Here is a 15,162-nt window from a genome sequence, read left to right as displayed (position 1 = left end):
CTTATTACACGGCTACTTTATTAAGAAATCAATTTTGACACAAAAATGGTCCGCCAGGGTCCGACATCAGAGCTGCACCCATAGCAACGGTCTGTTATACATAGCAACGGTCTGTTATAGAGAAATTACAGACAGCAGAACGCCGTGATTAACCAATCAGAATTGAGTATTCAACACAGCTGTGTAATAATTCTTTATTACAGACCGTTGCTATGTGCTGTATAATAGAACATTGCTATGAGCGCAGTTCTGATGGCGGACTCTGGCGGACCGATTTTGTGTCAAATAACTGATTTCTTAAGTAAGTAGCCGTGTAATAAGCGGGATAATGTACAGCTAGCGGGTCATTGTTGTGAAATAAACCTCTTCAGGGCGATGAGAGACATTGTTGTCATTTCACACAATGACCGGCCAGTTGCATTGTACATCACCCCTTACTTAGAGCTGCTGGTGGATTATTTTACCACTGGACAGAGCCAGGCTAACTGTTTTCCCCTGTTACTAGCCTTTATGCTAAGCTAACGTAACGTTCTCCGAGCTGTACCTTAACAAACTGATATGAGTGTGGTATCAATCATTGCATCTAATTCTTGCTAAGAAAGAGGATTTGCAACCCATGACCAATTCTAATGCAGTCATTATAGTCACTAATACATTAAAAGTTTACAAAAATGCAGGTGAGAGCGATGTGTGGGGTAACTTAACACCATAACACCATCGCTACATTGGTTCAAAATGATTATTATGTAATGCGTCTGCTACCTCCTAGTGTCCTGTTTTGACTAAATGGCTATTTTTTTGTGGATCACTCTACATTATTTCCAATATGCTACTGTATTGTATGTGCTGTGCATCAGAGTCAAATCTAGAAACTTGTTACAGTAATGTTGGCTTCCTCAAAAAAAGCCTTTGGCAACAACCCACTAATGACAAGTGCACTGAGATGTTTCAGAAAGCAAACAAGTCACTGACTCATGTAAGATGAGAGCAGAGGTCGTCTAAAAATATTTACAGACCAGAGGGCAAGAACCTCAGCCAGTTACTGTGACAACAGGAGGTCTCAGCTATGTAAAGCTCACTAATTGAATATTTACAGAATGGTGGACGAAATATGAATCTGGCCTTTGTCACTGAATGGCAAACTTTCAGGAAATATGATGAAATGGGAAGTCTGTAGTATTTTCTCTGATGATAAGGACGTTGTGAAGAGTGCTCTGTGCTGTTTCCTCTCTCTTGTTTTGACAATGCTCCTTCTGCCGAAATAATTTTAATCTTGTTGTTATGCTGGAGTTTGTGAAGGATTTGGCCTACGTGATTAATGTAGGAGCACACCTAAACCACAAGTCAACAAACTGAATGCTTCCCAATGTAGAGACAGTTCAAAGTGCTTCAAAATCCTGTAATGCGGCGGTGCCTGACATCATGACGTCGGCGGCACGACGACGACGACGACGACGTGTATCTCGCTGTGAACGTGTGTTTCGGTGTGTGTCATCCGAAGCTGCATGACTCGCCCTAACTCTGACGTGGGGTCTGTAATAGGTCCCTGATTGTTTCCGTTTTGGGTCACATGTTTATCATTCCATCTCTTGGCAACACCACCACCACCCAGCACTCATTTCTCGCTCTCTCCTTCCAAGCTCTTCGTTTCCCATGAAAAGTACGCTTTGGTAAACATTACTTAATGACAACATGCAACAAAAGTACTTCCAAATGATCAAACACCTTTAAACAATTTGCATTTGACTCTGATATTGCAAAACTGCAAAAAGCCCATTGGAAGAGTCATACGAGAAACAGATGTTCGATGCGGTTATTATGACGGCTAGCAGTCTTTGTCAGAACTCTGTTTTTAATTCAAATCAACTGTCATTCTTCATTAATAGTAAAGACTTTCACTCGCCAGAGACCCTAAAAAAATATATTACAAGTCGTTACCGGGAAGGCTGCTGCGTGTGAGAAAAATCCAACACATTGCTGAGGTAAAGTAATGACACTGTATATAAACTCATTATCTCTCTATGAGAATTGCATTTGACTGTCCATGTTGAGTCATTAAGTGTTACCCCATAGCTCACTGTGATGAAGTGTAGGAAGCTTGAGCAATCTGCAGCTCTTTGCTATCCTTTCTTTCATGTGAACAGAGCATGAGTGCCAGAGGAGAGGTAGCTACAAATCATCTGGCATGACCCCAGCTGCATTCTGCAGAAAAATAAACCGCCGGGGGAATGCTGTTGTTGTTGGGTTTTAAAGGTTTTTGATGACAATTCCTCTCTTGTAAAACAAATTACAAAGGTTACAACTGCAAAAAGTGACTGAAATGCTTCTTCTCAACTCTAAAAACATGTGGTTTTGATTACTCAGTCAAATCCATATGGAACCAGTTTACAGAGAGAGCAGACAGCTGAGAGGCCCACCACAGTATAACAATCACGAACCACAACAGCAGAACAGAAATAAAACATGAAACCCTTGTTATGCTTACACATGTTTTCTCATGCGTAAATGAACAAATATAGCGTTGAATATAACATATTTATCTATAATCTAAGAAAACAATCCGTAGAAAAACAGATAATGTCCTGGCAGAAAATTACCAGTACATTTTCCGTTAAGATTACAGACATTTTTTTCAACCCTAAAACGGACATTTCTGTTGATTTACAGGATGTCCTCCGTGCCGAGCCAAATAGCAGGCCCAACCTTTACATTCTGGAGGGAATGCAGATGCTTACGGTAGCATTTGTACGTTACCTATCGGACCGCCTGAGACTAAAACTGGGGCTAACTCTACCTGACGTCCACTGAAGTCTAAAATATAAGCATTGGTAAAACATAAATTACCAAACTTGCGTTAGTCTCAAAATGAGTCAGCAAAATATTCCTGTGTATCTGGTAACGTTAACGGTCCACAACAGCTGAACTAAACAACAAAACAGCTTTCCAACTAAAACGATACCGAACTAACGTTAAGTCCTTAACATAAATCATTTTGGTTAGACATTAATTGTTGAATTTTTACCGCAGAATTTTTAGAAAGGTTTCTCCAAATTCGGAATTTGAACTAAACTTTGCTGTGTGTGATGGTCTCTGCCTCTTCCAACTTTCGCGATAGTGGAGGTTCTTGTTCCCACAATGCAATGCATATTTAAAAATACCAGTAAAACTCTTGTGAAAAATCGATACAGAAAATTCCTTCATATTAATACGGTACATTGGCCTGTATTTTTTCGGACTTTTCTTAGAGTATATATATAGTATATATTTACAATATAATCATCAAGCCAATCATCAACAGCTTTGGCTCAGAGAGGAATGTTCACGTTAGATATTCACATTATTTTTACATCGTAGACAGTTTCACACTTTTTTAAGGTTAACACTGTTGCCTCACAGCAAGAGGGTCACCCTCAGAGCACAAGGGTCGCCCAGCTTGGGGTCCTTCTGTTTGAAGCTGGCATGTTCTCCCCGTGATAGCGTGTTTTTTTCCAGGTTCTCCGGCTCATAGTCTGGCGACGTGTCCAGGGTGTGCCCCGCCTTCGCCCAATGTCAGCTGGGTTCCGCTCCTCCTGCGACCCTGAATAGGATAAAAAGTTACAGATAATGGATGGATGGATGGATGTAGACAGTTCCACCGAAGCTTTGGCACAATTTAAAGACTTACTTTGCCTTTTGTAATGGCTAGATGACAAAAAGATATCAAACCATGTAGTGATATTAGAGAAATAGTCTCACATTTTGGGTATTTGCTTTCCTGCCAAGAGTTGGATAAGAAGATCGATAACACTCTCATGTTTGTGCGGTTAATATGAAATAACAGCCAGCAGCCAGTTTAGCTTAGCTTAGCATAAAGACTGGAAACAGGAAGAACAAGATCCACCTACCAGGACCTTAAATTCACCAGCTGACACGTTATATCTTGTTTGTTTAATCTGTACTAAAATGTGTGGTTTTACGGTTTGGTATGTTTGCCTTGGCCAGGCGCAGTCACTTCCTGGAGTCTCTGCTGAGGCAGGCTAGCTGTTTTCCCCTGTTTCCAGTCTTTGTGCTAAGCTAAGCTGACTACTGGTTGTAGCTTCCAATTGTACTGTAATGACTTGAGAGTGGCAGCAAACTTCTCTTTCATTGTAACCTGGGATGAGAGAATATCCAACTCGTTCTCACTCCCAACTCAACATAAGCTGGACATGCTAATGTTACAACTGGACTTTTCTTCATTCCCTGGAGTCAACACGAGCACATGGCCAACTTGACGCATAATTGAACCGCAGTGTATTGCACCGGTGTGACCTGTAATTTCCTCCTTGAGTAAGACTGGACTTTCCCGGTTTCAGCTTGATACTTACTTATAATACTAACAACATTAGTGCCAGGAAAATACATCTGCTAAATGCTCTGCTTTATAACCGCAGTAGTTATATCAACACAAGCGACTAATACGTCTTTTTGGAAGTTACCTCCACAAAGATGGTAGTCGAGTAACTGCGACCTGTAAGTGTTTTTTTTCAGGGGTGGACTTAGTAATTTGAGGGCCCCAAGCCAACGTTGTCTAGCTTTACTTTTCACCCTTTCTCTAACTTGGAGTGTTGTTCCCGTCAGTTGTAGAAAAAGAAAGGCCAACTCAAATGAACTATTAGCAAAACTACACAGTAAAAGGCCTGCATTCAAATGGTTACTTCAACTTAAGAGTGAAAGAGGCGAAGAGAGGTATGGAGCTTTCATGTAATGATCATATCATAATGGTCGGGTCATGGAAATGTTACTATGCTGAAGCCTTTTTTTTAAAAATTCGGTCATGTTAGATTCTCAGTGATTTTCAAGCACAGGGCTGTGATCTACTGCTCCTCACTGAGCCCAAACACTTCATTAGCAGGGACCCTGCCATCTGCCTGTATTTTCTCTTTTCTTCTTATTTTGCTATGTTCGGGACATTTCTGGGCTTCAGCAAACAGTGTAGCTTCCAGTACTGTATGGCATGCCAGCTTTTGGAATTTCATTGACTGGATCTGGCAGGCAGTGGGCAGTAGTGGCCAAAGTTCATGTGGATAGAGATGGGCAAATCTGTGTGCTTAAGGATGGAAACTGACTTCCTGTCTCCCTCTGCAGGAACAACACATTCTCAACTCATCACACACTCATGCTTTGTGAGTCTCCTTGGTACTCATTTGCTTAAAGCTACAGTGGGTAGAAATGGAGCAAATATGATTTTAAAAAGTTATTTTTATAAAACGATCACTATATCCTGACAGTAGTCAGTAAAAATCCTGTACCTTTGTTTCCTCCAGTGTCCTCCGGTCTTCCTAATGGCATCTGATCTAGAGTCTGCCATCTATGAGCCGGCTGTCAATCACTCGCGAAATCCGATCAAACGGTCAAACTAGGCACCGCTGATCAAATATGAATCAATATTCTGTTACTGTAATACCTATTTCTTGAATAAAATGTTTTCAGAATCATCTTGTGGTGTACTGTTTAGCTGTAAAATGAGAGTTTGTGACCCGTCAGCCATGTTGATATCTGTTGAGGAAATACCAAGCACCGCCCACCAGCCAGAGCACAGCCAATAGGAACGCTCTCTGTCTGAAATGACCTGTGATTGGTCAAAGTCTTCCGTCAAAGGCTAGATATTTTAAAGCCTGGAAACAGAGCCATGAGGAGGAGCAGAAGTCTAGTTATCTCTCAGAACACTTGAATTACAACATGCTGAAAGGTTATTATGGAATTTTTGCCCAATGATGCCAAAATATACTGCCTACTGAAGCTTTAACATGGTGAATTCAAACAAAAACACTTGCTAAGGTTAAGGCAACAAAACCATTTAGTTAGGTTCAGAAAAAAACATCATGGTTGGGCTTAAAATGACTATGTTACGTGGCACATGAACAGCTGTTTGTAAAATGGAAAGTGAAACGGTGCTCTCCTGGATGAAAGCCTTGTGTTTGTCACACAGACTGTGTGAAAAGAAGTATTCATTATTCTCACTGTCCAAAAAACATCACGCCTGTGGGAGCATGAAATAAACTTTATAACCGTAGGAAGTCACACACTCACTGAGAACACATACACATTTCAACCAGGGTTGTGAGAGTGTGTGTGCGTGTGAGAGAGAGAGAGAGAGAGAGAGAGAGAGAGAGAGAGAGAGAGAGAGAGAGAGAGAGAGAGAGAGAGATAGATAGATAGATATGGCTCTCACCCCATCACCCTGCCCCAGCCAGGAGTTGAGCAAGCGGCCTGCAGCAGCACCGTCACATCAAACATCATCAACTGGGTTGTCGATGTGTAAATTGTGTATTACTGCATAGAATCATGCCAATGCATGTGTGTGTGTGTGTGTGTGTACTGTATCAGACCAGATGATTACCGACAGTAACTTAAGAGGAAGAAAAGGAAAACAGAGTGAAACCATCGCAGAAAGAGGCGAGATGTGATAATTGTTGAAATACAGGAATAATGGTGCACATATTCTCTCCTAGAAGGCATTCATAATGTTGTACTCGTTTGTTGTTAACACGAAAAGTAAGAGAATGAAAATAGAGATATTGAGAGAGAAAAACCTTGCTTACTTCCTCACCTCTGCACACCTGGCCAATCACAAACCTGGCCAATCATGAGGGAAAAGTGGGAGTGAATGTCAGAATATCGGTTTTGGAAAATTACAAAAATTGTCGCACACAGACACCCCCCAATTCCTTTTTGGAATGATGAGGGGGGAGGGGGTTTCTGAAGCTGATCTGGCAACTTAACTTGCGCACCCTTTGTCTTTTAGGTTCCCACATTAAAATGGAACCATATGAGTCTGACATCCTTGCAGAGACTGGGTATATTACATCGTAACTGGCTGACCCTGCACCAACATCATAAATATGATTTACAGAGTTTTGTAGACTCGTATTTTTGATGACAGGAAGCACAGATGGGAGGGGGGCAGAATGAATTCCTGTCCAACAAACACAAAGCTTCATCCAGGAGACCGCTGTTCGTGTCCCGCTGCGTTAATTATTACAAAAGGAGACCAGGCGGGACCAAAAATAGCAAAAAAATGGCTTAGACCTCAGAGGGTTGTACCCTCCATCCAAAGCTGTGTTCAACTTGTTTGATAAAAGGATAAACAAATGTACAATGCATTATTGTTGTTTTTTTGTTGTTGTGTGAATTAAAAAAACAGAAATCCACTTGCTTTTCATGTTTTCGTCTTCAAATCGGAAATTGGAATAGAAATTAAACCAAAACCAGAAAACAATTCGATACTATCACGATACTTGGGTGCTGAATCGATATGTATTGCGATTTTTATGTATTGCAATTCCTCTTCACACGTTACGATTTATTGCGATTTTTGTTAACTTTTTCAACACTAGACCGTGGGAAAAAGTTTAATTATACACTTCTAGGGACTTTTACTTTGGAAAATATCTAAATTGATACAGTAAAAATGTTTGATATTTTCTCTACAACAGAACAAGATCGAACCAGGAAATTTTTTCACAAGATAGAACAGATACCCAAAGGTTATATTTCAATCATAACTCAATTTTAACCAAATTTATAGTTTCTGCAGTTAGGCTTTGTAGGGCAGCATAGGTGAACTTTTTTTCCCCACCCCCAATATCTATAAGCTATTTGCCCCACCCGCATCTATACAAAAACAAAGTAACTGGCAATGCTATAAGCCTAGATAGACAGACAGAGAGACAATACTTTTGACCCTATTTTGATTCCATAGACTGGCTGCTGGTTGTAACTTCCAATTGTACTGCACCGACTTGATAATGGCATCAAACTTCTCTTTCATTTAATCAGTTTGTAAAGTAACCTGTCATGGGTGAATATCAGCAGACATTCACTTCCCTTTACCTACACGTACAGTCTGATCAGCATTGACCAAAATAAATCTGTCATGTATTATCTGCCTTACGCCTACAACATGAATGAATACACACCAAAACACTCCCATGTCACAAGGGCAAATCAGTTGCATAATAGTTCAGGCGTTTGTTCATTGTTTCATTGTCATGATTTATTGCGTCATCTCATGCTGCATTCACTTGCTACAGAACAGCTGGAGAAATTTTCACATTGTAAATACTGCACCTGAACATGATGTTTGTCCATGAACTTAGTCATCAACAACTTAGATCACTGACGAGGAAACAGATAATGTAGTCTTGTTTAGAACATTATACAGATTTCAATCATTTTTATTATAAATGGCATTTTGTGGTCACAACTCAACTTAAACTTTATTACAATCCTCATAATACGTGGAATTTAAAGGCACTGTTTGTAAATCCTAACACGTATATATCATTGCGGGTCGGTGTCCCATGCGCGCTCGCGGGTGGCTACGCTGTTCAAACAACACAAACTACACAGAAGCACCAAAACCGCAAAGTTCTATCTAGTGAAGCCCGTCTGTTAAACAGTGTCAACTCTTCCTGCTCCGGCCGTGGTCAGAAGACACAGGGGAGACTATAGCTTTGGTCTCCTTAACCCACCCTAAGCATTAGGAGAAGGGGGCTGCTGCTAAGCAACTTGGGGTTCATCGTCTTGCTCAAGGACACTTGCGGACATGTGGACACTGAAAGCTGGGGATCAAACCGCCAACCTTGTGGTTAGGACAACCCCCTCTACCCACCGAACTCCAGCCGTCCCCCCTCTCTCAAAATGTCTTGACACTGTAGGATGTGTGCCTGAAATGGCAATGGTTGGTTTGCTGTAACTTTGGGATGACATATTCCTCATGAAGCGTGCGTATCAAAAGCTGATCAGGAACAACCAACATCTGCAGAAAATATCCTTCATTGCATCCTTGACAGCTTTGCTGGAACTTGAGCAATCCTCAGTTTGATATATGTAAATGTAAATCCAATTTTATTGGCACACATTGTACTTATCACAGCGCAGCACAAAGTCAAATTTACCCCTCCTAGTGTATAAGGAGCAGTGGGCAGCTACTACACAGAGTGAGTGACAGACTGAGCTACTGCCGCCCTCAGAATGCAACAGTCCCCATATGCAACAGTTTTGTCACTTTGGACGCGTATACTGCACTGGTGCATGGTACGTGCCAAAGAGGAGGTCCCAGTGGGTGAAGTAGGGGGCGTAGTTGACACTGTGGAGAGTATGGTGGGCTTGGTGGTAGGGGGCTCCTCCCAGGCAGGGCAGCAGTCTGTGCAGAGCCCAGGGCAGGTCGTAGCCACAGTGGTCCTCCACCGCCAGCCAGCTGTTGATGAGGTGGAAGAAGGCTTCGCTCAGAGGGTGGCAGCCCACCACCCAGGCGCTGCTCAGAGCCAGCAGCAGCAGAGACAGCAGCTCCAGTGAGCCGCTGTCCTGAGCAGCCAGAGCAAAGGGTATGTGGTACTGATGGTGCAGCTGGTGGGCGTTGCGGTACAGCCAGGGAACCCTGATGAGAAACATACAAACAGCTGTCTCTGTTTATGTTCTTACTGTTATGGATAATCACTACAATATTCCCAGAATGGTATAATGTCAGTGTGTCTGTGGTCGTTTACGCAATAGAAATTTAGTTCAACTATTACTAATAATATTGAAAAGCAACTGTCAGGACACCTATGGTCACCTAGTATGTTCAGAATAAAGGATTCACATGCCATCAGTTTCCCTGTCCCTGATGATGCCAAAGTGATGTCATCAGGGTTATCTCCGATTGGACTTGAGACTTAAAGGGACCTATTTAAAGGATCTATAGCGCATGGTCTAAAGTGCACGGCACAAATGCATTTAGGGCGTGTCCAACTCCACTTTTGCTACTTAAGCGGCGCATAATCTGGGCGCAAAGCAAGGCGCAAGGGGCAAAGGGGTTGTGTTTAGTAATGTGTGTTTTAATTAATCATAGGTTTGTTTTGGGCGTAACAGAAATTAAACCAATCAGAGTGTCATCTCCCATTCGCATCGCTTTTTAAAAGGCGGACTCGTCAAATTGGAGAAGCGAGCCGCTTTTCTGCTGAAACCGATCCGCTCATGCGCGAAGTGAAAGTGTGGAGCAGATGTATGTGATGCTTGGCCGTTGGACCCTCTGCCTCCGCCATCTCCCAATCCTCTGTCCCATCAACAACTCCATTTGACTGCATATGAGCAAAATGCACCTATTTAACTTGTGGAGCATTGAGCCTGTCCAAATAAGCTTTTGTGTCCTCCCACAAATCATTATATTTAATTAACATTAAATTTGACAAACATGTATTGATAAATAATGAAAACTGTATTGCTTTCTGATCCAACCCACGGGGGACTCAGACCGGCTGAGTGGAACCCTCCAGAGCTGCTTTACGCACGGGCTTGCAGTCGGGCACTGCCGGAGAGGCTGTGTGTAACGCGCCAATCCATCAGCCTCAAAACGCCGTCGTTTAGGGGGAGAGGGCCCGCAAACTTTGAAGTAGCCTCCGTCTACACTCACACACATAGAGGGAGGAGGAGAGGAGACGCCACAGAGGAGTGTGTGCACCGTGATCTCTCTGGTCACGGCGGTCACGACTTGATTGACAAGCCATAGGTTAGAAGCAATATTACTTAAACACACAGCATGTTATTTGTCATTCTAATCCCATTTAATGTCTTTAATTAGAACTGTGCCAAGCCAGGTGGAACAGATTTGTTATTGGACCACACAGCTCATCACATCAACTTATCTGATCTCCATGGGCTGTATATGGAGATGGATTAGAACTAATGATTTTGATTAGGCTGGTGCACGCCAAGGGTAGAGTACGAGCAGGGAGGCAGGGAGGCATCTGATTGGTTCTTTCCAAGCGGAAAGAACCAAGGCAGTGACTGGTAGACTTTTTTAAAGGATTACAGCAGCTACAGATGACGGCTCTTCTCCGGCCCTTTTTCAGAGCTCATCAGTAATGGATCGCTGTCGGGGTGTAAAGGCCATTTCAACCAATATAACAAATAGTGGATACTGGAGAACATCGTCAACCCTGCCTTTAATGTTATAACTGCCTCGTGGAAGTGATTTTAGCTATTTTTATGTGCTGCTTGGGTGGTTTCATTTATTGTATGAAAATAGAAAGTATTTCATATGCTCATCATAGGTTTTTAAAATCTTAATATGTGAAATAACAGTCGCTGTCCGATAAATGTACTCGAGTAAAAAAGTGTAGGCTTTTAGCAGAAAATTTATATTAAAGTCGCAGTCGCACCGCAGTTCATGAAATTATCACAAAATTGAATGTATTGATTTGTGTACATAGACACGTGATGGTCAGCACAAAATCAATTCGTATGTAATCCACGCAATTATGAACTGGTGAAGTATGGCGGCGGATGCCAGGGTGGATGGGAGGGTCAAAAAACACATGACTTTCGCTCAGGAGACCGGTGTTTGTGTCCCATGTGAAACACGTCAAAGTTGATTTATTTGTCACGTACCTTTTATACTTCAGTTACAGCACTTTCTGAGTTATTTTAACCCAAAACCGCAATCTTTTCCTAAAGCTATCAAAGTATTTATCTCATTGTTAACTGCAATGGTTCAATAAAGGATAAATCAAAAGATGATCATATAGGCTGATCAACTTTTAATCTTTTTTTTGGGATGTGATTGGTTCACGTTGTGTCATGCCGCATTCCTGAAGCAACCTTTCTTGGAACAGCCGCTGGCTTTAGGCGGAGTTCTTTGATAACCTTACTACGGTGATGGACGGGTTTTAATTGATAGAGGCATACCGATATTGCTCAACTTCTCCTCTCCCTAGGCTCACCTTGCTCCCGATGACGGGGTGTTTATTGTAATATTTATATTATAAACTGTTGATTTTAGATCCAAAGTGATTATCCCAAAGGAGGATGCACCACATCCTGAAATATATGTACATGTTTTAGTTGGAGACATTCCCTCACCTTAAAGCTTCAGTAGGCAGAATGTTTTTGGCATCATTGGGCAAAAATTTCATAATAACCTTTCAGCATATTGTAATTCAAGTGTTCTGAGAGATAATTAGACTTCTGCTCTTCCTAATGGCTCTGTTTTCAGGCTTTAGAAAATCTAGCCCGTGACTGGAGACATTGGCCAATCACAGGTCATTTCAGAGAGAGTGTTCCTATTGGCTGTTCATTCAACAGCTGTCAATCACACGCAAACTTTGCGAAACGGTCAAACTAGACAGCGCTGATCAAATATGAATCAATATTCTGTTACTGTAATGCCTATTTCTCATGTAAAATGTTTTCAGAATCATCTTGTAGTGTACTGTTTACCTGTAGAATGAGAAAGTTTGCTCCGGCTGGTAGTCGGTGCTTGGTATTTTCTCAACTGATTTCAACATGGCTGCCGGGTCACAAACTCTCACATTTTACAGCTAAACAGTACACTACAAGATGTTTCTCAAAACATTTTATGCGAGAAATAGGCATTACAGTAACAGAATATTGATTCATATTTGATCAGCGGTGCCTAGTTTAACCATTTGATTGGATTTTGTGAGTGATGTTAGCTGCTCAGAGAAGGCAAGGCTCCAGCTCAGCTCGGATTGGTTGTTTTCCTCCGGTCTGCAAAATCTTGCAGATGCCATTAGGAGCACCGGAGGACACCGGAGGAACATTATTTTTTTCAGATTACCTGTCTCACACACTACTGCCAGGATATAGTGAATTTTATAAAAAAATAACCTTTTCAATCATATTTGCTCCATTTCTACCTACTGCAGCTTTAAAGGTCCCATATTGTAAAAAGTGAGATTTTCAGCTCTTTTATATTATAAAGCAGGTTTAAGTGCTTTATAAATACTGTGAAAGTATCAAAACGTTCAATATACGGAGAAATACACACAGCCCGTATTCAGAAATTGCGCATTTGAAACAAACCGTTAGGATTTCTGTCCATTTGTGATGTCACAAATATACAATATTTAGACCATTACACGGTTTTAAACGTACATATTCTAAATGTGTCCCAGTTTATTTCCTGTTGCAGTGTATGTGAATGACATCAACTGACAGGAAGTTAACATGGATCCAAACTGTTGCCTAGCAACGCAATTCCGTTGCAATTCCGTTGAAATGCACTAAAACGGAGCGTTTCAGACAGAGGGTAAATACAGGTATATTGAGACAGACAGTACGAGGAAAATTAAGTTTTTTTTTAACATTACAGCATGTAAAGATGTTCTAATAGAAACGGAAAATACAAGTATGAACCTGAAAATTAGCATAATATGGGACCTTTAAAGACGCCTCAAATAAAAACTGTCACATTGAAATAAACACAACCAACATGGTATGGGATGCAGACTGCTCACCGGTGCAGGCAGATGTGCCATATGAAGAAGAGCAGGTCGAAAAGCAGCAAACACGCGAAGACTTCCACGAAGAGCTGCCAGCAGGACGGAGCCAGCTGCGGTAGCGCGGGGCTCCTCAGTGCGTGGAACAGCGCGTGGATCAGCGCGGTGGCCGGGAACACGGCGGTGACATATTTGAACAGCACGCTCCACAAACAGTCAAACCACCGGCGGAGAGACGGCGGAGGACCGGAGCCCGCGGAGATCCTCCAGGACCGGACCCGCTGACTGACACCCCCCAGGGCGTCCAGCGCGAGGAACGGAGCGCTCAGCAGGACGTGCATCAAGAAGGCGAAGGACGCGGGCAGGTACGGAGACAGCAGGATCTGCTCCTGACCGGATCTCACCGACTCCCAGAGACCCTGCAGGATGGGCTCTGTCATCACGGCTCCAGCCTCACCAGCTCCTGCATCTTGTGCTCCAGGGCTGCAGCGGCCTCCTGATGATATGAAGTAGATAGAAGATACCAAGTCTTACCAAAGAATCACTTTTTCTTTGGAAAAAGCAGTGTTTGTATCCTTTTAAAACCAATATCCTCATGAATTATATGTTTCCACTTTGAATGTACTCCAGAAGGATCAGTCCTTGATTGACTCTCTTACATTTCTAGAATAAAGGCATGTTGTGTAAAAGGGTCTTTAGATGTTGTTCCTCTGCTGCTGCCTCGCTTCTTCCTGGAGCTCCTGCTGCTGGAGAAGTTTTGTGTCCACACGGTGGAAGAAGAAGAAGGAGGAGGAGCTCCACATCCTACATGTGCAAATATACAAAGCTTAAAGTGTCCTTCTCTCCTATTTCTTTTATGTGGACATGTGGAGACTGAGTAGAAAGTCCCCTGAGGGCAGCGTTCTCTTTGACGCACTAGTACCACCTACTTTAAGCCTACAGTTGGCTGTGGGAAATGCAGGGGGTTTCTGGCTGCACTGCCGCACTAGAGGACCAGTTTTTCTTCAGTGATGGCGGGGAGGTCTGATTATGATCCCACACAGACAGATTACACTGCTGATTACTAATCTATTTAGAATTAGAGTCAGATTCTGGATTTGGTGATTTTATTTGGGGATTTTATTGGAAAAGGAGACATCCTCAGCCAGAACAGGATTGGTCCTCAAACTGGCAGAATATGAAAGAAATGATATGATGAATGATCCAGAGGGGTGAAAAAAAATTACATTTCAACGCCTCTTTGATTTTCTTTACATTTTTCATTCTTTTTTTTGAATTAAGGAGACAAACATGCAGCTGTAAAATCAAATGAATCATCGCAAACGCCTGCAAACTATTACCAAATTACTGTGTCATCAAAATGAACTATATTCTGAGATAAATTATCAAAATATTCAAATTGCACAGGGTATTATCTACAGTCATTATTTCAGTTAAGGCTGCACTAGCCACCAGTCAAAGTGGACAAATGCTCCGAGAACCTAAAGCCCCCACATTCCCTCTGAGTCAGTTGGCTGTAATTAGTCATTAACAGTACGTTTGAGTGGGATAGAATTTGTGCCACAAAGGACGACGTCAACTAAAGAGGAACCTGCGTGATAATCCTCTCGGTCTTGTAGAGGGGTCATGTGTTTTTTAAGACTTAAAGCGGCTATAATCAATACGTTTATATTAACAATGTATCAAATGACAATGAGAACACAAATGCAGGAACTTTCCCCCCAGAACTAAGAACTTTTTGAGGAACTCATTGCATTTTGACTGCAGGAACCAGCGTCTAAATCAAGTTCTGGGGGCATTTTTACCCCCCAAAAAGGAAAGTAAAGTTAGTCTCTGCTGTCGGCTTCCTGACTCAGAAAAAAAGGGAAAAGAGAGAGAGTATATATGCAGCAGTAAATAATGTCACAGTGAGACGAAA

The 15,162-nt window shown here is 42.1% G+C and overlaps 1 protein-coding gene across 2 annotated transcripts; it reads right to left on the bottom strand.

Moving 5' to 3' along the window:
• Positions 1-7,354: 7,354 nt before the first annotated feature.
• Positions 7,355-14,160, bottom strand: ch25hl3 (cholesterol 25-hydroxylase like 3). Of its 2 annotated transcripts, XM_074637222.1 has the most exons (3): positions 13,904-14,158; positions 13,263-13,740; positions 7,355-9,403 (listed from the first exon to the last, which is right to left on the bottom strand). In XM_074637222.1, exons 2-3 carry the CDS (start codon positions 13,682-13,684, stop codon positions 9,028-9,030), a joined length of 798 nt encoding a protein of 265 aa, XP_074493323.1. In that variant the 5' UTR covers positions 13,685-13,740; positions 13,904-14,158; the 3' UTR covers positions 7,355-9,027. The 2 variants fall into 2 exon arrangements, with proteins under 2 accessions (XP_074493323.1, XP_074493321.1); XM_074637220.1 differs by having other exon boundaries at positions 13,263-14,160.
• Positions 14,161-15,162: the final 1,002 nt, after the last annotated feature.

Source organism: Sebastes fasciatus, chromosome 6, assembly GCF_043250625.1.
Source record: "Sebastes fasciatus isolate fSebFas1 chromosome 6, fSebFas1.pri, whole genome shotgun sequence".
Classification (NCBI taxonomy): Eukaryota; Metazoa; Chordata; class Actinopteri; order Perciformes; family Sebastidae; genus Sebastes; species Sebastes fasciatus.
This window is presented reverse-complemented; position numbering and strand designations above follow the sequence as displayed.